At 52.6% G+C, this 24,703-nt stretch overlaps 2 protein-coding genes across 3 annotated transcripts; one reads left to right on the forward strand and one right to left on the reverse strand.

Annotated features, from left to right (window-relative positions):
* Positions 1-704: 704 nt before the first annotated feature.
* Positions 705-2,195, reverse strand: ANKRD34A (ankyrin repeat domain 34A; the record flags this gene model as incomplete). The annotated part of the gene is made up of 1 exon (XM_084243269.1): positions 705-2,195. The coding sequence occupies one exon, from the start codon at positions 2,193-2,195 to the stop codon at positions 705-707; it is 1,491 nt and encodes a 496-aa protein (XP_084099395.1).
* Positions 2,196-9,264: 7,069 nt separating this feature from the next.
* Positions 9,265-12,598, forward strand: POLR3GL (RNA polymerase III subunit GL; the record flags this gene model as incomplete). 2 transcript variants are annotated; one of them, XM_084244355.1, is made up of 7 exons in its annotated part: positions 9,265-9,514; positions 9,819-9,948; positions 10,721-10,789; positions 11,704-11,760; positions 11,981-12,054; positions 12,164-12,280; positions 12,512-12,598. In XM_084244355.1, the coding sequence occupies exons 1-7, from the start codon at positions 9,389-9,391 to the stop codon at positions 12,596-12,598; spliced, it is 660 nt and encodes a 219-aa protein (XP_084100481.1). In that variant the 5' UTR covers positions 9,265-9,388. The 2 variants fall into 2 exon arrangements, with proteins under 2 accessions (XP_084100481.1, XP_084100482.1); XM_084244356.1 differs by lacking the exon at positions 10,721-10,789.
* Between the last annotated feature and the right edge of the window lie 12,105 nt (positions 12,599-24,703).

The following is a 24,703-nucleotide window of genomic DNA, read 5'->3' on the forward strand; positions in this document are numbered from 1 at the left end:
GAATAGCAGCTTTAGAGCCCATGACCCACCCACTGGGAAAATGAGACAACCTGGTGTATTGAGGGAACAGGGTGGGAATAAGAAGCAGGACGTTGAGAAGTAAAGCTGAGAGCAGGAAGGGTAGCAGCAGAACTGAGGCTGGGGTTTGCTGCAAGAAACCCCCATGAAGAGTGAAGATATCCTGAAAAGTGGTGAGGGCTGGAAGCAGGGTGTGAACACGGAGCCAGGCCTGGAGAGAAAAGCAGGACCTGCAGAACTGCGTGGAATACTCATGAAAAGGGTAGAGTGTGCAAAATCATGACAGGGCTGTGTCGCAGGGCATACATGGAAAGCAAGGAGTTTGGTCTGCAGGACTGAGATTGGAGACTACCCATAAGTAGGGCTCCCCACTGCTTCTGAACAAATGCAAGTGATTTTGGAACCCGTTGGGGCCCTAGCACAAGTGGCCCTGTGTGTGCCCTGCCTGTGGGCACACAGGGAGTTCCCGTGTGCAAGTGAAGTGACCAGGGCATGCCTGCGTGGACCTCCGTGCCCAGTGAGTACTTACCCTTCCCTGCGAATGAGAGGACTGTGCTTGTGGACACGTTTCCCCACGTGTGCGCAGCGTGCCCAGGAGCACATGCAAGAGACCGCGGTGTCCGTGGTGTGTGTGTGTGAACTGCTTCTCCCACCTGATCCCCTCTCCTTGGCTCCTCTCGCGCCTCTCAGCGCCCTGGCTCCCCCGGCCCCCCTAGACTCTGGAAGCCCCCCAGCAGGCGGATCTGCTCAGTCTGCATGGAGTGGCGCCTCACCAACTTGCGCTTGGTCCTGGGGGAGCCCGGGGCCCCCGCCTGCGGAGGGGCGGGCAGCGAGGGCGCCCGACCTCCGGCCTGGGGGCGAATGTCGGGGATCGGGGGGTGGGGGCTGACGTTGAGCGGCGGCAGGAAACCAGGCCGCGTCTGCGAGATGTGGTCCAGGAGCAGCGTCCCCGAGCCCCTGCGCTCCAGCAGCCCCGGACTCCGCCTCCGCCCGCTCAGCGGAGACACGGCCCCGGGCAGGCTCTCCTGGGACTGGCGCGGCGAGGACACCGAGCCGGCGGGGGGCAGGGTCAGCGGGGAGGCGCTGTAGCGGCGGCGCTCCAGGGCCAGGCGGCTGCACTCCGGCGAGTCGGGGCAGAGGTTGCCGGGGCCATCGAGCTCCACCGGCTCCATGCGGCTCAGTTTCTGCCTCAGCCCCGAGGGCGGGCCCGGCTCCTGCGCCTCGGGCGCGGTGTTCCGGCGCGAGAGAGGACCCCCGCCCGCCACTCTCTCCGCCCACGGGGGTGGGTCCTCCGGGCCCTCGGTGCTGTGACGGCGGGAGAGGCGCGGTCTGCCGGCCAGGGTCAGCCCGTTGAGCTCGGCGGTCAGGCGCTCCATCCCCAGCCGCCCCTCCGCGGGCGGGAGCGGCTGGGGGGGCGCCACGAGGCCCCAGGGTTCGGAGTTGAGCCGCTTGAGTGGTTTCGGAGGGTGGCGCGGGGGCTTGGGGAGCGGCTCAGAAGGGGAAGGGTCATCGGGGGGCTTAGGAAGAGGGAATTCAAACACGTCCCTCTTCTCCTCCTCCTCCTGGGCGCGAGGGGACAGCAACCCCTTCCCGCCGCCCCCCGCAGTCTGCAGCTGGATTTCCGAAGGCGACGTGCAGACCCCCGGGCTAGGGGGCGCGGGAGCGGGGTCCTCCACCCCCGGGGACGGCGGGGAGTTGAGATACTGCCGGGTCTTCTTGGTGCCCGAGGGCGAGGTGTCGGTGGTGATGATGATGACCTCCGTGCCCTTGGCCTTGCAGGCGTCCAGCAGGGTGGCGAGGGTCTCGCGGTCCCCGCGGTCCAGGGCGTGCACCAGTGCCGAGGCGCCCGCGTGATCGCGAACCGAGGGGTCCGCGCCGTGGGCCAGGAGCAGCGAGGCCACGGCGGCGCCCCCACCCCCGGCGCAAGCGTGCATGAGTGCGGTGCGCCCCAGGCGGTCTGCGATGTTGGGGTCTGCGCCTTGCTCCAGGAGGTAGCGGACCATGCGCGCCTTGTTCTGGGGGTCGTCGTAGCGGGCCCGGCAGGCTGCCATTAGTGCAGTCTCCCCCTGGGCATCCCCCTCATTCACGTAGGCACCCCCCTCCAGAAGCAGACGGGCCAAGCGCAGCTTACCCTGCCCCACGGCCCGGAGGAGAGCGTGGCCCTCTGTGTGCAGCATAGCTGCGGCTGGGGCGAGGGCGCCGACGAAGCCGGGACCGAGACCTGCCGAGGATGGCTAAGGGCGTGGGGTTGGTGGCTGGCGGAGACCTGGGGGCTCAGTGGCGAAGCCAATCCCTGCGAGAAAAGGAGAGATCTTATTGACAGATTCGGGTGGCGACGCTGAGCCACGGATGGAAGGACCCGGCGAGGGGCAGGGGCGGGCTCCACTCCACGGCGCGCAGCCCTTCCTCTCACTCATGCCTGAGAGCCGCCCCCTCCCCCAGCGCATGCCTGAGGAGGTGGGAAGGGTGCACCCGCATTGAAGGATGAGCGCGCGTGCAAATGCGTACGTGCACGCGCAGGGATATCCGCACCCCCACCCTCACCCCACGGCTTATCAGACCTTTCCAGCACCCCCCTTTTCTTATCCGCACTTGGAATCCCCCTTTCTAGGATGCTGAACGCCACCCAACCACACACATGCACCCACACAGTCACTCACATCCCCATTCCTAACCTCTTTTAGGTTGCCACAGCCCCATAAATTGAGTGGGGGGAGGGAAGCAGCTTGCGTTTGGGACCTAAAACGGGTGAGGGGAGAATGGGGGGTTTCTTTTGCCCCACTCTATTCCCCATCACTCCTTGCTCCTTCCCCTCCCAGGCTGTAAAATCGAATAGATACCTGAATGTTCGCAGAATCTCCACCGGGCCAGGGCTGAGGCCGGGGCCACCGAGCAGTCGGGGTGGCGGAGCCGGGTTTCCGGGGGCCCACATGGCGGATGGGGGGGGGCGCACCAGGATTCCCTTGGTGTCAGTATCTGCGCCCGGGCACCGGATCCTGGTCCCTCCTCCCGGTGCGCCCCGGGCACAGCGCCGGCTCGGGAGGAGAGAAGCTAGGAGGTGGGGGGGGGGGGGGGGCGGAGCTCTGCCTTGCTATTTATAGCCTAGTCTCTGCGGGTGGGGGCGTCAGGCACCAAACCGTTACCCCACCCATGCACACAAACCCTCAAAACCTAGAGGCTCCAATCCTGACTTCCCTTGCTAAGCGGATCTCCCCTGAGCCCCAACAAACCTAAGGGTTCCTGAGGAGCCTCCTGCGAGACCCAGACTGGGACCATCCCAGTTCTTGGTGGAGCGCCGGCAGATGCCCATTCTTCGAGCTGGGTGCTCTAAGGCGCGCCTGTGCGCCAGACCTGACCTGCCACAGAGGGCACATGGCACACTGCAGAGGGGTGGAGAGAAATGATTGGGTTCCTCACCCGGAGTCCATACTGTGCAGAGAGAGGCGAGAAATCTGGCTGCCTTCTCATAGTTTAAATGTCAGGAAGAGCTGCAGTCAGACACAGCGTGCATCCTCACTCCACCTGCCCCCACGGGGCCCACAGCTTGAGCAACCCGGACCTCAGCCCCTTGCACAGACCTCTTAGATAAGTATAGGGAGGGTGGATACCTGGGGTCATTTTTATATACAGCAGGGGGGCACTCCCAGATACCTTCTCTCCAAATTCTTGGGGGGTATAGGGAGGTAGAAAAGGGGACAGAGAGACAATAGCAAACATTACACATCCTTGCTCAGTGCACCTCTTTACTCTCAATATTGTTTAGACTCATTATTTTTCCATCTTGCTGGAAGGTGTCTGATCGCCCCTATGTCTTCTTTCTCCCTGTCTGTTGCAATTGGTCTCTCTCACTGTCTGTCTCTGCTTATCCTTGCCACCTGCCCTGTCTCCATGGTTACCATAGCTTCCATGTGCATATTTTAGGAATGAGTTTGTGTCCAGCTGGAAGGCATCAGAGGAAGTGGGGGGATGAGGAAAAAATCCCAAGGTTTTGGACAACTCACCTGGAATTCTGAGATAATTCAGAGACTGGAGGCCACCAGACACAAAATATAAAAAATAATGTTCCTGGAGAAGGGGGAGAGAGATTTTCAGGGAAGATACCTATTTTTACCAGTGACCATTTATTTACTGGACACCTACTATATTAGGTACTCTTTATACATTATCACCAATGACACTACATGTACATTACATATATACACATTATACACTTTGCATACACTATCCCCAATGACACTGTAAAACAGGAATTATTATCTTCCTTGTTGCAGATAAGGACACGGAGACTTAGTAAGGTTAAGCAAGTGCTCCAAAGCCTCCCAGTTCTGTTTCTGCCCTGCCCTGAGGCCTGGGCACTGCAGCTCCACCTGGGGGGGGGGGTTTTCACTCCCAGGATGTCCTCTTGGATATCTGGGACATTCTTTTTTTTAAAAAAAAAAAAAAAAGGTTAATTTATTTATGCACACAAGAGCTGGGGTACAGCCCAGATGTGCAGGAGGGTGAGAGGATTCACCAGAGACAGAGTGGGGAACAGAACAGGCAGACTGACTGAAACACACTGCTAAGGGAAGAAGTGGGCAAGACAGAGAGGTCGGCTGCGCCATGTGGGTAGCTCCCTGGCCGGCCGGGGATCAAACTCGTGCTGCAGAGGCTGCGGACCTCTTCATAGTGCGGTGCTTAACTCCTTGCGCCACTAGAGAGGCCCTGGACATTCTTCTTAACTGACTCCTAGATTTTATCTCAGTTCTTCCCGGATATTTCTGTTCTCTGTGAAAGCAGGCCTTCTCTTCCCTTCCCCCTTAGCCCAGGGCCACGGGGAGCCCGAAATCCCCGGGCTCCTGGCCTGCCTCCCAACTCTGGTTCTGATTCCTAATCCTCCCATCTTTCATACACACGGTAGCAAAGGGGGGGGGGGATAGAAAAGAAACATCCTTTGGTTGCTGGAGGGAAGCAGGGGACACTGCAGGAGGGCCTGGGGGTGATGGGAGAGAGAGCCAACTGTGCATGCCAGTCCCCAGAAGTCCGACCCCTAAAGAGCCGCTGGAAGGGGTATATTTCTTTGTGGGAGCTCCCTCAACAGAGCCCCTGGGTGAAATTAAGCCTCCTTCTGTGAACTCTCGCCAGCCAGGGGTTCCTCTATCTGAGACTCGAAAATAACCGAGCCCGGGTTCATCCTGCAACCCCATCCATCCCTCGGTGCCGGACTTCTGCAGCCCGGGTTCCGGTGGGCGCGCTCGCTCCCTCCCGCTCCCGTCCCCAGCTTCGAGGGGGCGGACCCCTCTTCGGCTTCCCCTAGATTGGCCCGGGGAACCCACCAATCGGGAGCTCCGGGAGGCGGACCCAGAACGCCACCATCTTGAGGAAGACAAGCGAATTTCCAGGTGGCTGCGGCGTGGGCTCTGCTGGGGCAGCAGGTAAGGCTTGATCGGGGGCGCGGGCCCAGCTGCGTCCCGCACTCCCCAGACCAGGCCCCCGGGGCCAACTGCGAGGTCGGCCGACCGCGCCTCCCGGCAGCCGGTTGGGTCAGCCCCGGTCCGCCCCTCCAGCCCCCCTGGCTTCCCAGCGCCGCGCCGAGGTGAGCGGGACTTTCTGGAACCGGCTTTCTGGAACCGGGTCGAGATATTAAAGCCGAAAGTAAGACTCACTCGTGTACCTCTGACTACTGCTGTGGCATCCACTTCTTCCGAATCTGTTAGTATGATTCCCCTAAGAGCCGGACAAACTTCTGTTACCTGTCAGGAGTCAGGGGAAATGAATACTCCTCCCTACCTGTGGCTCTCTGGCCTCCCTTCCTTGCCGAGTTGTTTCCCAGCCTGAGCGATAGCATTTTCTGCATCCTCTCTTGGACCACCGATCGCTCACTCCTCACTGTTTCTATTCTTAGAATATAAGACTGTGTAGGGCACTAGATTCTAGTACTTAATACATAGTGCCCACTGAAAGTTAATTGAATGGAATTGATTGGGGAGGCACAATTTAAACCAATGTAATTAGGGGACAATGAATAAAATACAATCCAGTATATAATTAAGATCTCTTAAATTAGCAGTTCATCATATAATTGCCGCCACGGTCCAGAGAAGGGTGGAAGCCAGGACTGGGATGGTGAGGAGAGGAAGCTTTAAGAATCACAAGGTCTCAAGTTTGGAAGCGCCCTTAGAAATTATGCATTCATCCAACATATTTATTGATCACCTACTATAAGCCAGACACGATCCTAGTAAAAGGGAGTCAGCGAATCCTCTACTCCAGATGTCCATCCTTCCTCTGATAAACCAGATTTAGTATCTTACATTTAAACATCTTTTGTAAGAGAATTCTTTACTTTGCAGATCATTCCATTTTTTGTTATATATTCTGCAGTCAATAGCCGGAAAATATTCTAAAGAAGAAATGCATTCTATACTTCCATTGCAAAAGAGGGAAGGCTGTTCTGGTGGTAGCATTCTTAAAAACAAAGCCATCTCTTTTGTTCTCTGAGTATAGAAGTAATATACATTTATTCTAGAATATTTGGAAACACATAAATGTACACATTAAAGTAGCCATTATTTCATGGTCACAATTTAGTGATAACCATTACTATTATTTTTAGTTTACTATGTATCCTGTCAGTTTTTTTCTTCGCGTATACACATATACACACATATGTGTGCATATATTTTTAATAATCTACATGGAGAGGGTCATACAGTATATACAATGTTTTATCATCTCTCTCCACTTTACATTATATTGTGGATTTTTTTGCCTTTAAATATCACTTGAAGAAGTTTACTCTTATTCCAGACGTCTCAGCCCTTATGTGAGATATGTGGAACCAGACACTCTGTGGAGGCCACTAAGCTTTCCCATTTGTGCCTAGGCCCAAATATGTCCAGTGCCTAAGGACAAAGGCACTAGCTTGCTTTGTTAAGAGAGCCTTGGAGAAAACTGGGGAAGACACCTGATCCACAGGCCCCAGGAAGCCACCAGCTGGGTAGATTTCTTCAGGTGCAACCGAAGATCCTCAGCTCAAGACCCAGACTTTCGCCATAACCCCTGTCGAGGACAGAGATGAGGCCAGGCTGAAGTTCCTCACAAGCCAGGTGACAGGGCTGGTGCCTTACTGGCCGGCCAGACCCATAATGGATAGTGGCCACCGAGGCCCTAGCGCTGCTGGCCCCAGGACAAGGCAAGATGCCCAGGTTAGGGCTGCCAGCACCAGTGCCTATCTGCCGAGGTCCAGTCCTAATCCGAGCAGGCTTTTGAACACCAATGTGATTGTAGGTGCTCCAAGACAGAAATCAAGAGTGGCAGAAACTTGAAGAAGTTTACTCTTATTCCATCACTGAGGTGGGCCCCAGCGATGCCTTCCCTGGCACGGTGGGTGTCGGAGACTCTAAAAGCCTGCAGCAATTCCCAGGTGGTGGGCCAGCATCTCAGGGGTTTCCGCTTGGAGATCGCAGGGGCAGCCCCGCCCCACCTGCTGCCCCTAAAGAGACTGGGGTCCAGGATGCAAGATGGGGCAGGCGGAATCCTCCACTACCAGGAAGGTGTCAAAGTGGTGGCCTCAGGAAAAAGACACATGTGACTTAGGAAGCAGAAATGACTCACTGCAGGTTCCTGAACTGAGTGGGTAGAGATGGATGGCTTATATTTTCTCAGTTTATTGCCTGGATTAAATAAAAATCTTGTGTTCCTTTCACCCCTGGTCCTTGAGGGTCACCTGGAATTCTGAATGCAATAGGGACCTTAAATAGTTAGAATGTATTAACATTGGATCATTTGTTGTAACATGGGGATGTGTGGAAGTGGAGTTAGGTTCATCTAACCTCCAAGCTGATGGTCTTTTCCCGATTCCTTGCTGCTTTGTAACAATTCCCACCACTACTGCTGGAACTGTATCAAATGGAAAGATACCTGAGCCAGCTCATTCTTGCCCATGAGACATCTTCTGTATTCTGCCATTTTTCTACCTTTCTTTCCTGCTATCCATTATTAATCTCACCTATTACTGTATATTTTTAAGTTTTAAATTAATATTTTCCCTTATTACAACAGCAGTGTAGAAAAGATACACATAACCAGATAACAACTTTTTTATTCTTTCATAAGTGTGTATGACCAAATAAATAGATTACTTTATACATATATTTAAATCTTTTCACCATTAATGTTTTGTGGAATGCCTATATCTCTTAGAGTATCTGCTGGATATTGGTTGAAGAATAAATAACCAAAATGAAATGAACTGCAAAGTGAAATAGGGAGGCCTCTTACTAAAGGTGTTTAAATAGAAGCTGAACAGCAATTTACTAAATCTGGTTTATTGAAGGACATTTCCAGAGTAGAAGATTCACTGTGATTCCCATTTTCTGTCATTGTGCCTGGCATATATGTAGTGGGTGCGCAATAAATATTTGCTGAATGAATGAATGAATGAATGAATACATGATTTCTAAAGACTTTTCCAAACTTGAGACCTTGTGATTCATCAAACCTTCCCTCACATTCCAGTCCTCCTAGCCTCCTCCCTTCCCTGAATTGTGGGAGCAATTATATGATAAATGACTGACTTTAGAGATCTTAATTATATTGTCTGTTATTGTTCCCTAACCAGCATGTTAGTATTACCCTTAATGTCATGTGAAGAAAATGGCGCTTTATCTCTGACCCTCCTCCCTGAACCTGTATAACCCCAGTCTAATCCGGAGAAAAATATCAGACAGATTCCAGCAGAGAAGCATCCTACCATGCACCTGGCTAGGATTCTTCTGAACTCCAAGGTCATCAAAACCAAGGTCTGAGAAACTGAAGCTGAATTGCTGCTCATTTTTTTTTTTCACGAATAGATTTTTTTCCCCCACAGAAAAGCAGCCATCATTTTGGTAATGTTTGATGACCAAAATGGATATATAAGTAAAATATACATTGAAGACAAAAATTGTCTATTGTCATAATTATCTAAACTAAAAGTTCAGTGGATGCTGGTAAGGGAAAACGAGGAACTTGCTTTACTTTTCATGGGGATTTAAGTGTTTGATTTAAAAAAAGGCTTCATGACCTAAGGTGTATATTTAGGATGATAAAGCATATTATGCAATCCCAACTAAAAATCCTAGAAATTTCAATTCATTACAAAAAGTGTTTTTTGAATTAATGATTCAGGAAACAAGCTCAGGTCACCAACTATGAAGGTAAAGGAAACCTTTACAGGCTGGGGAGTGGATCAGACCCCACCCCCACCCCCACCCCCACCATGATGGAGTGTACAAGTGTGGGGGGCAGCTACATCTGCAACATCTCTCTAGTCTTTTTATAAAAGCTTTGTTTTTGTCTTGATCAGGTTTTTCTCACTGGAACGCTGAATACCCAGGCCCCCCCCACCATGGCCAACAGGGGTGGGGGCCGGGGGCGTGGCCGGGGCCAGCTGACCTTCAACATGGAGGCTGTGGGCATTGGGAAGGGGGATGCTCTGCCCCCACCCACCCTGCAGCCTTCTCCTCTCTTCCCTGTGAGTATTTACCCTGTGGGCCCAAGAGCCTGGTACTCCTGGGGCTCTTCGTGACCCCAGACTCCCCGGGGCCATCATAACACCACCCTGACCTTGCCTTTCCCTGTCTCTATGCTCTGGTCACCTGGGAAGTCTTCCAAGCCAGGAAGTATCCACCCTTACTTCTCATGCACCTGGCTCCCCAACTTTCAAAATGCTGTGTTCCTCCCAGTGGGGGCATTGGATTAAATTGGGGGGAGTGGCACTCCCAGATTGGTCCTCCACCATTTTCTCCCTGAACTGACCACTGTCCCTGCCTCCTTAGCCCCTGGAGTTCCGCCCAGTGCCTCTGCCCTCTGGAGAAGAGGGGGAATATGTCCTGGCACTGAAGCAGGAGCTGCGAGGGGCCATGAGGCAGCTCCCCTACTTCATCCGGCCAGCTGTCCCCAAGAGAGGTCAGTGACGTGCTCGCATCATGCCTCCCCTGAGTGGCGCCCTGGGTGCAGGCCCATGGGCTAGCTGGAAGCCAGAGGGGGCACAGGAAGCTCACAGGCTCACTGGGAGGTCATAATAATAATCACAGCAGCCTTCGTTTGCATTGCATCACATAATAGTCTTGGTCAGTAGAAGATCAAGACATGGGGGATAGATTAAAATTTTTAACTGTGAATTACAGGCACCGGCCGATCAGAAACAGGGCTGATGCTGGGCCCCTGAGAAGCCCCTCCAAGTAAAGCACTATCCCTTTGGTCAGTAGGTCAAGGGAAGTCAGGGAGACCAGGAGGCATGGAGAAGGGGGTACTCTGAGAAGGCATGGGGAGTAGATATTTACCTCCTGGCATGGGATGCAGTTTTTCAGTTCATTGCCAACTGGTGTTTTCCTCCTGAAGCTCAGCGAGGTGACAGACTTCCAGAGTTAGTCCCCTTCCCCGTGAGCAAAGGCAAGAGTGAAATCCGGGTTCCTTGCTCTCAAGGACGCTCTCCACTGCTCTCTCTCAGTATCACCGTGGCATTGGGCTAAGGGAGCTTTAAAAACATTTGAATTTGGCGTAGTAAAGGGATAGTTTAGAAGAGTATTGAAAGTCTTCCCTGCAGCAAACCCCCTGGGCTCTGGGTTTGGGGTGAGGGAGCATAAGTCCTATGTACAGAGAGGGCTGCACCCTTAGGAACAACCTCCTTGTAGGGCTCTCAAAGGATAAAATTTGACCCTCGACTTCTGACCCCCAGATGTGGAGCGTTACTCAGACAAATACCAGATGTCAGGGCCGATTGACAACGCCATTGACTGGAACCCTGGTAGGTGATGGCTGCCCTTCATTGACTGCCCTTCCCGCAGATGGTCTAGATGCTTCAAGTCACAGCCACCACCCCATGCACCCTTCTCTTACCCCCTCCGCCCCCCATCTTCTGCTCCACCTTACCTTTGTTCAATACCTTTACGAGCCTTAGATGTTCGCTAAAACACTTCGGAGACTACCTGAAAAGCAGGAGCCCCTACTGCCCTGAGGCATCTAAGCCACAGATTTGTTTTAAGCAACTTTGATGCAGCCTTTTCCCTTCTCACCCTCACTCAGCCTTACTCATACCCCCCTTTAAAACTGTCCTTCGGACCTCCCTGGTGGCGCAGCGGTTGAGCGCTGGGTTGCGAAGCTCCCTGCGGCCTCTGCGGCGCCAGTTCGATCCCCGGCTGCTCCCCGCCCACCGGAGGAGGGTCCCACATGGCGCGCAGACCTCTCCTGCCGCCCGCTGCTCCCCCCAGCAGTGTACTTCGGTCCTTCTGCCTGTTCTGCTCCCCGCTCTGGCTCTGGTGAATTCTCTCACCCTCCCACGCTTCTGACTGTACCCAGTGCATGTATAAACAAATAAATAAATAAATAAAATACGTGCCTCTTTAAAAAAAAAACAAAAACAAAAAAAAACTGCCTGGGCCTCCTGGTGGCAGAGGGGTTAAGTCTCAGTGCTATCAAGCTATTGGCAGCCATTGCAACATGAGTTCCATCCCCTGTGAGGGAGCTACCCACAGGCCTCAGCAGACCTCTCCTGTCTCGCCCGCTGCTCCCCTCTGGATCTGCCTGAAATCACACCATACCTCTGGCCTGCACCTCAGCTCTTGTATGCATGCATGAATAAAAATAAAATGAATAAATAAAAACAGCCCTTCCGGAGAGACCCCGAGTGATGTCATTGACTTACATTTCCACTCTGCCCAGACTGGCGCCGTCTGCCGCGGGAGCTGAAGATCCGAGTGCGGAAGTTACAGAAGGAGCGTGAGTGTATTTGGGAAAAAAAGAGGGAGAAGAGAAATTTCCTTCATCAGTGGGAGGGTCAGGGTCAGGCAGGGGCCACCCCAGTCCTGACCAGTCCACCAGTGCTTGCTGGATGCCTTGGCGGCCACAAGGGGGCGGCAGAGTACACGGCCTGCGCCAGAGGGCGGGCGGGTGGGGCTTCGGGCCTCCCTCCCTGTTCACCTTTTGATCCCATCCCCAGGAACCACCATTCTGCTCCCGAAGAGGCCCCCTAAGACGACAGGAGAGAAAGAAGAAACCATCCAGAAACTAGAGGTGAGGACGGGGCTGTCACCTGCCCCCCAGCTCCATTACCTCCCCTGTCTCTCACGTGCCTCAGTTTCCCTGCTCTGTTTGCTGACCACCCCCTTCATCCTCATGGCAGAGCCTGGAGAAGAAGGAGGAAGAAGTGACCTCAGAGGAAGACGAGGGGAGAGAGGAAGAGGAAGAGGAAGACAAGGAAGAGGACGAGGAGGAGTATGATGAGGAAGAGCATGAGGAGGTGGGGGTCCCCCTCCCTGGGCCCCGGGCCCAGCCCCGCCCCCGTGCTCTCTGTGCCAGGGCTGCAGCCCCCAAAGGGTAGGGCCTCCCCTCTGTCTCATCTGCCCTGGCTCTTCTCAAGAGCCAACTGCAGCCTGGAATCGTGCAATTGGGAGGAAAGGGCCTGGGACACAGGACGGAAGGAAAATGCCAGAACCGAGCCTGACTGTTATTTATGTACTTTCTGTTTCAGGAAACCGATTATATCATGTCATATTTTGATAACGGAGAGGACTTCGGAGGTGACAGTGATGACAACATGGATGAGGCTATATACTAAAGCAGGACCCTGAGCAGCACCCAGGAGTTCGCTGTCTTTCTGGATTTAAGACGCAGCATGACTGTGCCTACCCGGGGCTAGTGGACCAGCGAGTGGTGCCCAGAGTTGGGGAACCTGCCTGGCCCCCGGAGTGGGCTGCGGAGACGGATGACCAATGGATGACTGTGCTCTTTCTGCCCCCCCACCCCCCCGCCCCCACCCCTGTCCCCTTGGTCACCTCTGATATCTTGAGAAAAGGGCAAAGGACCGACGTCTAATTACGTGAGCGGGAGAGAGGAAGGTGAGAAGGAGCTGGAGTGTCAGACCTGAACCAGCGGCACACAGCCCCCTCCCCACGCTCACAGCTCTCTGCGAGATAATTGGGGTGAGCACAGTGAGGAGGAGTAAAACCAGTTTTATTTTTTTAATAAAATGTTTTTATCTGTCTCTCTGTCCAGGGTAAGGCCTGGCGGGAGAGGGCTGGAGCGTGAAGGGGACAGCCTGCGGGCCAGTCCCTGCTCCTCCATCAGAGTCCAACGTGTGGACGGGGTCTGTGGCCCTCCCCTTCCTCTACGGGGCGATGCCCACATCCCCAGTCTAGCCCTGCCAGGGAGCATTGGGGAGCTCATCTGGCGGCTGCACAGAGTGAATAGTGAGAACAGCCCACACCCTGAGACCAGCTGGCTCTGAGCCTCTGGTCCTCAGCCATGGGACACCATTATCTTAGCTCACAGCCCTGCCTTTCCCACACTTGACCTTGATCTTGTTTACAAGGAATGATTGCAGCTATTTTGTGGGGAGACTCTAAAAGCCAGGTGCTAGGGTAGAGAGGAGGTACTGACTCCTTCAGGCACCCACCCACTTCCAGGCCTTGGACTCCCCACTTTGAAAGGCAAGTCTTTGCAGAGTCCCCTCAATGTCCTGTTTTGCACGTCCAGAGCTGCTGTGTGTCTGAGTTGCAGTTTCTCTTTTGTAGAATTTAATTAGCCTTTCTTACTCCCTTCTGGGGGGGTAGGGGACCTGGTGGTGGGTGCTGCTTTATCGGAGATAAGGGGAGGAGGGAGTGACTTAGGGACACTCACAGCTCCGGGAGATGCTCGCCCACACAGGCTGCCTGGGTGAGGTCACTTCCCTGGGCTCTGATTGGCATCTGAAGAAGCCCCAAATGAGCTGATTGGTTCCAGCCACTTGACATGCAGCAGACACGGGGCAGCCTCGTGTCCAGGACGGGCTGAATCACAGGCAGGCAGATAGCAGGAGTGCTGACATGGCGACCCCGCCAAACATTTGAAAACCGAAGAGATGAGAGGCAGGAGAACCTTCGGCAAATTCCCCAACCATATCCAGGCAGCCCTCTGGGCTTCTTCAGCACCAGGTGACAGAGACCAGCAATATAGTGCCAGGCACTTCTGACCCTTTTGTAAAGAATGAATAGGGGCCATGACGCCATTGAGGGAAATCACCTTCAAAGCTGGCTACTGGTAGTCACTGTGAAGGTAAAGTAGCCAAGAGAACAGAAAAGGAAACAGAAATAGAAACGGAATATTCCAGAGTTATTGAGCAATTCACAGTGACTGATGTGTTTCCTTCTCTGAGGCCGAGGCCCCATCCCTGGGGTTCCCCACAGTCACGCTGTAGCCTGTGATTGAGCTAGGAAGAAATCAGCAAGAAATAAAAGTAAAAGGCACGAAACACTCTGCTTTTGCCTTTCTTCCCGTGGACACACATACCAGTCCCCACCTGCGCAGCTGTATCTGTCTATGCTGGGGGCACAGCAAACTCCCTAAATCCCACATAATGCCACCAAATTTAAAAGTGGGAATAAAGAAGATTCTAGACAAAAGACAACAGCGGAGGACCGGAGCTCCCCTGCCCCTACCTCTGTACGGACACATCCTTTTCCCATGAAATGGGAGAAAGAAGGACAAAGGTTAGAGTGACCACAGGGTTCAGGTATCCTGAGCTCAAAGGCAGAGTGTCAGAAAAATCAGCCCATTCGTGAACTCTTTCCTGTCTGGCTTCCTGCCCCTCCTGGCAGGTGACCTTGTTTTGCAAAGCCAGAGACAGGGGACTCATCTGGATGTTGCCTTTGACCTCTCCCCCACTTTCCAGAGGTTCTGACAGACATTCTGAGGCTGAGACCGCAGGCCCAGTACACAGAGCTGGGGTCCCACTGGGTGGGTGGGGGGGGGGCACTGCCTGAGAGGTGAGAGGTTACGGCCTTGTTTGCAAGCATTCAGAGAGGACCCATGCATGCTGGCCCAGCCCGGTGCTGCTAGTAGGTGCCTCTGGCCTGCTCCTGTGAGCAGATGGCTCTTCCGCCCACAGCTTGACTCAAACGGCCCAGGCCCATGGCTACCCTACCCCGCCCCCCCCCCCCCCCCCCCCGGGGCAATAATCACTTCCTTTCCTGCTCTGTTCCTCTGTTCCATCCCTAGTCACCAGGTCCTGCCTGGGCAGGGAGCTCCAGGGAGGGGCCTGCAGACTTAAGCATAAGGACTCAGGTGGTCTGAAGGACTGAAAGCACCACACAGTTTAAGGCAGTGGGAGAGGCGGTCAAAGTGGATGGGAGGGGCAGGTGCAGGCGGACAGGGCACCCATAGTTTGGTGAGGAGCCGACCATTGTTTTCCTCCATTCACTTGCATTACTATGCGCAGTGGGAAGGCAGGAAGGAGGCTTGGCTCGCAGGCTCAAGCTAGTTAAACTCCAAGCCAGGGACTTCTGCCCTCTCCCTGGGCTGGGCACGGCACCGGCTCCACCACGCCCCAGCTCTGCCCTTGAGAAGGGCCCAGGCGGTGTCCAAGCCGCCATCCTCGCTTGTGACGCAAGTTGGGGAGGCGTCCACGGGAACCTGTCTCCCTCCTGTTCATCCACCCACAAGAGTCCACACGGTCTAGAAGCAAAGGTCAGGAAGTGTTCAATTTTTGCTGAACTTGCTCTGTCCATTGAATTTACCCGCCTTATTTTTGGCCTGGGCAAGCTGAAGATGCCTCTGGCGTCCAGACCGTCCAAGAACTTGCCTCAGCCTGAGCAGCAGGACGATCAGCAATTCCATCAACAAGCAAGGAAAGAGATCACCCTGCAGCAGAGGTCAAGGTCACAGCCAGGACTCAGGACTCAGACCAAGACACCACCAAGACATTTCTGGCAGAGGAAGGGCAGGAGGATGGCAAGTCCTCGCACCCCCTCCCACAGACATCAGGTGGAGCCAGAGGAGAGCACTGAGCTGGACAGGAATAGCTCCATTAGTAATTGGGCCAGGCCAGCGGTGACCCCTTCTCCACTAACCTTCCCCCTACTGAGGCTCACCTTTGCTCCAAAGTCATTGGAGACCTGACAGTTGGAAATAAGTTCTAGTGTGTTGGTGTAGCCCCAGAAAGGCCTGGGCCTGAGCCCCAACACACATTCTCACTCTTTTGAATCCTGGAGGGAAGGGAGGGTCTCCTGCAACCCTGATGGGAATCAGTGGGAAGGAAATGGCCCAACACACAGGGCCTGCGGGCTGGTGCTATGCCCAGGAGACCCACAGCTTTGAGGGAAGGAATCCAGGCCGTGATTCTGCAGACCCAGCCCGGCCAGTTCGGGGAGGGACTGTGTCCCCATGACCTCTGAACTCAAGACTTTTCCATTCTGGAGCCTTCCCTAGAGCACCAGGACCCTCAGCTGTGAGCTGGGCTTCCTAAACCTTGGAGCCTGGCCTCTCCTGGGATCCTCCCTGTCCCACGGTCCCATTCGCCTTGGTGTACAATGGACAAAGGGAGGAAATATCTGATCCTGCCCCCAGGATCCTGCTCCTGCTGCATGTAGGAACTGCCACAGAGGTGATGGGTCTAGATAGTGGGGGATCAGTTAGATTTGCCTTAGACTTCCCCAGGCGGGGCGGGGCGGGGCGGGGGCACTCACCTAAGTCAGGGACACAGACCTGGGAGTTTCCTTCCTCAGAGAGGTGCTCCCCCGCCTCCCTGTTGGACAGGGAGAGGACCCTGGCACTCACCCTGCTCATGCTCTGTTGTGGCCAGAGACACAGCCGTTCTGCAGAGCCCTGGTCTGAGAAGGTCAAGGTAACGCCACGCTCCGCTCTGTGAGGAAGGAGGAAGTGTGCCATGCAGGCTCAGTGGGAGAAAGGGCAAATGCCAGCAGCCCTTTTCGAGCCTGTTGCTTCCTGGCCCCATGCCTCTCTCCTGGCCCTGCACACCCATCCTGCCTCACCATACTTGGCCCCTCACCCCTCCCCTACTTGGCCTGGCTCCTGTTTTGAGTGTTGTGTTCACCCCGCACCACCTCTGCCACCTATCCTCTAACTCTCCCCCGTCCAGAGACACCAAGGATGTCTACGAACGTCCCGCCAGCTGGACCCGGCCCGGTCAGGAGGGGCCTAGGGCCAGAAAGAGAGCCTCTCTCTCAGACTCATTACTTTTCAGATTCTTTTCTCTTGTTGACTCTCTGCAAGCCGCCTTTTGCCTCAAGTCACAGCATGGTGCTGCTCACAAGGGCGATAACTAGCCAGAGGCACAGGGCACACACACGGACCCATTTTCCAGAGTCCATTTTGCTTTTAAGATTTGGTGGGGAGCAGCCTCCCTGGTGGCACAGGGGTTAAAGACAGCACTACCAAGCCATCGCCAGCCACTGAGGCAGGAGTTCCATCCCCAGCCAGGGAGCTACCCACATGGCGCAGCAGACCTCTCCTGTCTCCCCGCTGCTCCTCTCAGCAGTGTATTTCAGTGGATCTGCCTGTTCTGCTCCCCACTCTGTCTCTGGTGAATCCTCTCACCCACCAGCCTACACCCTAGTTCTTATATGCATAAATAAATAAATCCTTTAAAAAAATTTTGGTGGGGGTGTCTCCCCGGTGGCGCAGCGGTTGGGTGCTGGGTTGCGAGGCTGCCCGCAGCCTCTGCAGCGCTTGTTCGATCCCCGGCCACTGGGCGAGGGCCCCACATGGCGCGCAGACCTCTCCTGCCGCCCGCTGCTCCCCTCAGCAGTGTACTTCGTCACTCTTCCTGTTCTGCTCTCCGCTCTGGCTCTGGTGAATTCTCTCACCCTCCCGTGCCTCTGACTGTACCCAGTGCATGTATAAATAAATAAATAAATCTTTAAAAAAATTTTTTTTTGGGTGGGGGAATAAAAAATATTTTTATACTAAACTGCACAAAACTATTCTTTGTAAATCAAAAAGTGCACCTTTTAAACCTAGGATCAGACACTGGAGGATGGGATTGTGCCTGCGATGGGCTTTGCCCTGCTCTGGAGGCCTCAAGGGAAATGGTTCACTTTCCCTCACCTCAGGGTGCCTCAGAGGAGCTATGTGAGAAGCTATAGTTAGAGCAGAGGTGACAGCCTCAGACAAACTTAGCAGCAGGAGTCAGGCAGGTGTGAATAAGTGGAGCAGGTGAATGTCATGAGGCAGGGAATGGTGAGAACTGGCAGGTAGGAGCCTTCAGCCAGCAGGGTCCCTTCGACCTCAGGGGCTGATGGCAGGAGGGCTAAGGGCTCAGTGTACACAATAGGATCCCTTTTTAAAGAGAAGCCAGAGCAGCACATTTTAGCAAAATCTGGTTTTTAGGTGTTTACAACCAACTCTTATTTTTAGGAAGAAATGGCACAGGTTTCTCAATGTCTGATTCCACCTGTGGTTGGTTCCGCTAGCTTAGGGTTCCCTCAGCCTCAGTTTACCAACCACCAGCAGTTCAGGACACCAAACGGGAAACAGGAATCAGAGTAACCTTCCCTCTGTAATTCCTTCTCACCTCTGGCTTCCACTCAATGTTGGGGCACCTGTGTCGGGGCCTCTCTTCTCCACCCACAAAGCTGGGTGGGCAGTGTTAAAAGAGGTGCTAAGAAATAGGAAATTATGGGGAGACAGAAAGTAGCAGTCCTTAGATATAGAAGGGCATCCAGTTTAAAGGAAAGGTCAAGGAAGGTTGGAGCACCAAATCTGAAATTTTGGTAATATTTCCTAACCTGCTTTCCTATCCTCCGGACTGCCCTCATAGTCAAAAGAATCTTCTGGATTTGCCAACAATCCAGCCCTCCCCTACCCTCTCCACTTCCCAGGTGCCCTGGAAACAGCAGATCTTATCTTGATGAATTTTGCCATGATTTCCAGCCTCTCTGATCTCTCCCAACACTTCTATTTCCAAAGTTATATGAGGCCTAGATCTGGGCTCCCAAGGTCTCAAATTCTGTTCCCAACAGTTGTTGGCAGTGAGGTGTATGAAGTGACAGTTTGTTCTCCTGCAGGACAACTGGGGAGGTGGAACTGAAGAGAAGCCTCTGACATCTCTCTGAGGTGAGAGCAAGAAGCCATTGGTTACTGCCCAGCCACCCCCTCCTTGATCTACAGGGATATGGAGCTAAACACATCTTGGGGTCTGGAGCAGAAGCAAAGTCTCCTTAGAGTTAGGAGATGGGACAAGCATGAAAGGCCAGGAATAGAGAGAAATGGGAGAGCAGAAGCCAAAGGATTAGCCGTGAGTCTGGATAGATGAAAGACAGAGTCAGGCTTTAGGTGAGGTGCAGGGAGATGGGTCTCTGACCAAAAGCCATGCCAGGTCCTCATGCCCTCAGCCCTGCCTCCTTCTCAGCAACTGAAATCCTCCCTCCATCTATCTGTCCAAGAGGTTAAAAATATCCAAGCCCAGCATCCAGCCAGACACTTCCAAGAACCTGCTTGCTGACTACTTGATTGCCTTGCAAAGGTTGTCAGCAGCTCCCCCACCAGCAAGGAGGAGAATGGCTTCTTAACATCCCGGGACTCAAGGCTCAAACCTGTCCCCAGGGCCTCCCTGGTGGCACAAAGGATTAAGACACAGCACTATGAGGCTATCTGCAGCCACTGCAGCACGAGTTCCATCCCCAGCCAGGGAGCTGACCCACAGACCTCTCCTGTCTCCCCACTGCTCCCCTCAGCAGTGTATTCCAGCCAATTCACCTGTTCTGTTCCCCACTCTGGTGAATCCTCTCACCTCCACACCTCTGGCCTGTACCCCGGTTCTTGTATGCATAAATAAATAAATCTTTAAAAAAAAAAAACAAAACAACCTGTCCCCATGCTCTCTATCCCCTGTCCTCCTCGTACTGCTGTCCCTCACTGCCTCGAGAAGACCTGCCAACTGCTAGTTGGAAACATCCTGGCCTGCAGAGTCTGCTCATTCTTTTCTCCTTACACAGCAGGCCCAGGAGAGCACAGGGCAGGGTCAAGCCAAGGCAAAGTTCAGAACAGACAGGAATAGACTGAATAGGCTAATCTGGGCTCGTCAGTGGGCTCACCTCCCATGACTTTCGTGCCACTTGGCCTCGTCTACCTTAGTGGGAAAGCTCAAAGGGTGGTGATCCTTTGGAACAAGGGGTCAGTAGTTCTTTGTGGTCCCACATTGTACCGTCAATATTGACTGTACAATTCATCCTTCATCCTTCAAACTGCCCCCCCACTACCCTGCCCAGAGTTGAAAACTGAAAAGAAAGTTCAATTAATTTCCAGAAGGTGACTCAGAGGCCCGTGAAGCACACTGGGGTTTGAGAGAGAAAATTCTAGTGTTCCCAGAGGTAGCCCACGAGATGATGGGGGCCTGCAGAGGCCCCTCTGGCCTGGAGATGGGAACCCCAGTGTGAGCTACCCTTCACCACCACAACTAATTCCAGGCTGAGTCAGTTCCCACACACTGCTCTCTCCTCAGATTGCTTGGTTCCCTCAACTCAGGAAGGGAATAAGGATGACTTTATTAGTGGTAGGTCAGAGAGAAAGAACAATTTCAGGCACGTGCCTGGGAGTGGACTAAATCAAGGTGGCACTGGTGGTGATGCCTGCTGTTTTCTTTTTTTCTCTGAGATAGTAAGTCACTCACTTGCCATAGTTATAACATTGCACAAACATTTTTTAATCCTCACAACAATCTTGTGGGGCAGCTACTTTATCATCTTCAATTTTACACATAAATGAGCTACAGGATGGCCTCCCCCGTGGCGCAGCAGGTTGAGCGCAGCGCTGGGAAGCTGTCCGCAGCCTCTGCAGCAGCGGGTTTGATTGCCGGCCGGCCAGGGAGATTCCCACATGGCATGGAAGTCCTCTCCTGCCTCGCCCGCTGCTCCCCGCAGCAGTGCATTTCAGTCTGTCTGTCTGTTCTGCTCCCGGCTCTGTCTCTGGTAAGTCCTCTCCCCCTCCCATGCCTCTGGCCTGTACCCCAGCTCTTATATAAAAACAAATAAATCTTTTTTAAAAAATGAGCTACAGGACAGAGAGGTTAAACAAGCTGCCCAAGATCACACAGCTTATTAAGGAGTGGAAGTAGGATTTGCATTTGGATAGTTTGGTCCTGGATTCCTGTACTTAAGGACCATGTCATATATTCTATTTGTCCGTAAGACTGTAGGGAGGCTGATTCAGGAAACTTTTCTAGACCATGGACTCACTTACTGGGCCAGAAAGTACAGCTCTGGACCTGTGGTCATCTCTGAGAGGAGATTTTTCAACTTCAAATGTGGCAGTTGCTTCCTTCCTTCCTCAGATTTTGCTCACTATTCAGTGTGGCAGCTGCTAGTCACATGGAGCTAAATTAATTAAACAAAAACAAAAATTCAGCTCATAGGTCACAGTGGCCACATTTCTGCGTGGCTCATGGCTGCCCTATTAGCGCAAATAAAGAACATTTCCATCTTCATAGAAAGTTCACTGGACGGTGCTGAGCTAGGGGTGCTAGGAGGGGACCCTGCAACCATCGTCTCCCCTTGAACAAACCTTGAGTGAGAGTTGCTGTCCTCTCCTTGCTGGCTCCCACGGCTGGGCCCGACTGACTGCTAATGGCTATCGGGTCAGGACAAAAGCTTCTGCTTTCTTGGTCCTGATCTACTGAGGTCAGGTTCTTGGAACAGGGACTATACTATGGCCATTAGAAGGCCAGGAAAGTATGTTCTTTACCTAGAGGTAGCCCAAGGAGAGGATGCTGAAATGGAGACTGTAGGCTCTTGAAAGAACTGGGCAAAAGTCGCTCCTTCCCCTCTTCATACCCTTTGGCTCCTAAGTGGCTTTTTTTTTTTTTTTTTTTAAGATTTATTTATTTGTGCATACAAGAGCTGGAGTGCAGGCCAGAGATGCGGGTGGTGAGAGGATCCACCAGAGACAGAGTGGGGAGCAGAACAGGCAGATGGACTGGAATCCACTGCTGAGGGGAGCAGTGGGGAGACAGGAGAGGTCTGCCACACCATGTGGGTAGCTCCCTGGCCGGGGATCAAACTCACACTGCAGTGGCTACTGATAGCTTCATAGTGCTGTGTCTTAACTCCTTACATCACCAGGGAGGCCCCCTAAGTGACTGTTTTTAGTGTTTAGTCAGATCCTCTCTCCACAATTTGCCTACCAAAGCCTCAACCCAAGTGCAGAGGAATCGCGGTATCCAAGGACGCTGTGGAAATACTTCGTGTTAATTGCACGTTTTAGCTCTTTTCTCTCTTTAAATAGTTTCTTGCTTTCTCAGATCGTCCCATAGCAGACTGGACTTAGTGAACCAATGATACTAAGAATGGGGTCTCCTCTGATGGCTGTGCATGTAGGGTAGGGCTCTTTAAAATAAAAAGGCCTCCAAAAAGACCAAGAGAAAGGAAGACTCCAAAGAGTCACCCACTTAAGTAGAGAAATAGCTGGGCCAGCACCCTGGGGAGGAACTCATGTCTATAAGCAACAAATGTCTTGAAGTGAAATAAAAGCTGTGTGCTTCAGCAGCAAAGGGCAGTGTCCAGGAACCTTTGTCCTCTAAGGAAGGGGCTCATTTCCTCTGAGGGAACCATGGCAGCTGCTTCCTTCCTTCCTCAGATTTTGCTCACTATTCAGTGTGGCAGCTGCTAGTCACATGGAGCTAAATTAATTAAACAAAAACAAAAATTCAGCTCATAGGTCACAGTGGCCACATTTCTGCGTGGCTCATGGCTGCCCTATTAGCGCAAATAAAGAACATTTCCATCTTCATAGAAAGTTCACTGGACGGTGCTGGGCTAGGGGTGCTAGGAGGGGACCCTGCAACCATCGTCTCTCCTTGAACAAACCTTGAGTGAGAGTTGCTGTCCTCTCCTCACTGGCTCCCATGGCTGGGCCCCACTGACTGCTCACTCCATGCCTTGGGCCGGCCTGTGTCCTCGCCCCGCCCCTGCAGTCCCTGGAAAACAAGCTACAGAAAAAACTTTTCCATCAACTTTAACCTACTTTCCTGGCCGCAGGTTCACAAAAGGGAGGAGCCACTGCAATCTTGAACAGGTGAGAAAAGGAGGCAGCCGAAGCAAGAGCACAGGTGAGAGTCGTCATGGCAACAGAACCAGAGGCCAGCACCTTGGTAAAGAAAAATAGAGAAAAAGCCAGCAGAGAGCAAAAGAACCGCTGAAAATGAGAGATAAACACGGACGGAGGTTGAAACACGGACACAGTCTGTTCAATCTCACTTTCTGTTCAGTTCACGTTGGCCTTCTGAACTCCCATTAGTCTGAGGTTTGGAATTAGTGTGTGGACGTCCACAGAAGCGCTGAACCCCAAATAAGGAGCGGGACTAGATCTGCCTGCGATGGTTTAGATTAGCCAGAATTAACCTCTGCCATCTTGGGGTTTCTAATCCTAATCATTTATTTAGGCATAATAACATCCATTCCAATTAGGGGTGGTGGTGGTACTACTCTGCAAGTTAAGAGTAGGAAGTGCCCAAGAAGACCCTATGGGAGGAGGGTCTTCCCTCATCCCAGCAAGCACCTTACTGAGTTATATTGCACAAGTAGGACCTGCAGAGATAAAGCGGTAGCTGCCTCAAAGAATTTAATACTTGTAACTCTAAATCCTTAAATCCTGAATAATTTGCCATTTCATGTCTCATTCATACAAACCAGGTTTTATAATGGGAAAAACTTTATGACGAGAGCAAATTAAATCGGAACCTTAACTCTTCCCTTCCAAATTCCCTCACAAACCTAACCTTATTTCCCTTTACTACAAATTCATTTTAAAAAGGAAAAATACATGCCAAAATTTGAGGAATTTAGTGAACTGTAGATGTTGAAAATTAGCAAAGACAGGGCCTCCCTGGTGACACAGGGGGTTGTCTCAGGGCTTTCAAGCTAAGGGCAGCCACTGTGGCCTGAGTTCGATCCCCGGGATAGGGAGCTACCCACATGGCTCCACGGACCTCTCCTGTCTCGCCTGCCCCCTCAGCAGTGTATTTCGGTGGATCTGCTGTTCTGCTCCCCACTGTCTCTGGGGAATCCTCTCACTCCCCGCACCCCTGGCCTACACCCCAGTTCTTATATGCATAAAAATAAATCTTAATAATTAGCTTAGACCACAAAAACCCACTATAGTTCTTCACTGAATGTGACAAAGACTAAATGTAGCTCAAATTCCTTCCCTCTTCACCCCTTCAACCCCTATTCTGACCATACTCGTTAGCGTAAGTAGGGAGCGTTTTCTCCACAGGATTTTCAAGAACTGGAATTGTGAAGTAGGGAGAGAGCTCTTTAGGCATTCCCTTTTCAGTAAGGCCTCCAACACCATTTCACAGACAAGAAGTTTTTGACATTAAAAAAAACTTTATTTTAATTTTATTTTTTTTTTTTACAAAGAATGTCCCCACCTGGGGTGAAAATATATCTTGTTAAGTACAAAATATAGTTTTTATCATACAAAAAGATACACAATTAAAAAAAAATAAAACCACCTTCAGTCCACATAGAAAGGCTAGAGCTCAGAGCTCTGACACAGGACAGTGAACAAAGTGCTTAAGGCTGAGGGTGACGACCAAGCACCAGCGTCTGCAGAGAGAGGGGGCTCGGCCTGTCTCTCAACAGGGCAGGGCGAGCCCTAGGGGCTTCTGGAAAGCCATGCCCTCTAGTTGCTTGTGGCGGTATCTGGAGGCTCCTCACAAAAGCGGGCGTCTTGTCTGGAGTTCCTCCTTGAGCTGAGAAGTCACAGGGGAAAGGCTGATAGCAGCACACTTCTCATCCGATTCGAGTGTCAGAATGAGAACTCTGCACATGAGGACAGTCTCAAAAGTACTGAGTAACACTATTTTTGTTATTGTGCTTACTCCTAGAGACATAGTAGACAAGTTTCAGCTTACATTTGAGACAGAAAACGAGAATTTGACAAGAACTAA

This window comes from Talpa europaea, assembly GCF_964194135.1.
Source record: "Talpa europaea genome assembly, chromosome: 9".
NCBI lineage: Eukaryota > Metazoa > Chordata > Mammalia > Eulipotyphla > Talpidae > Talpa > Talpa europaea.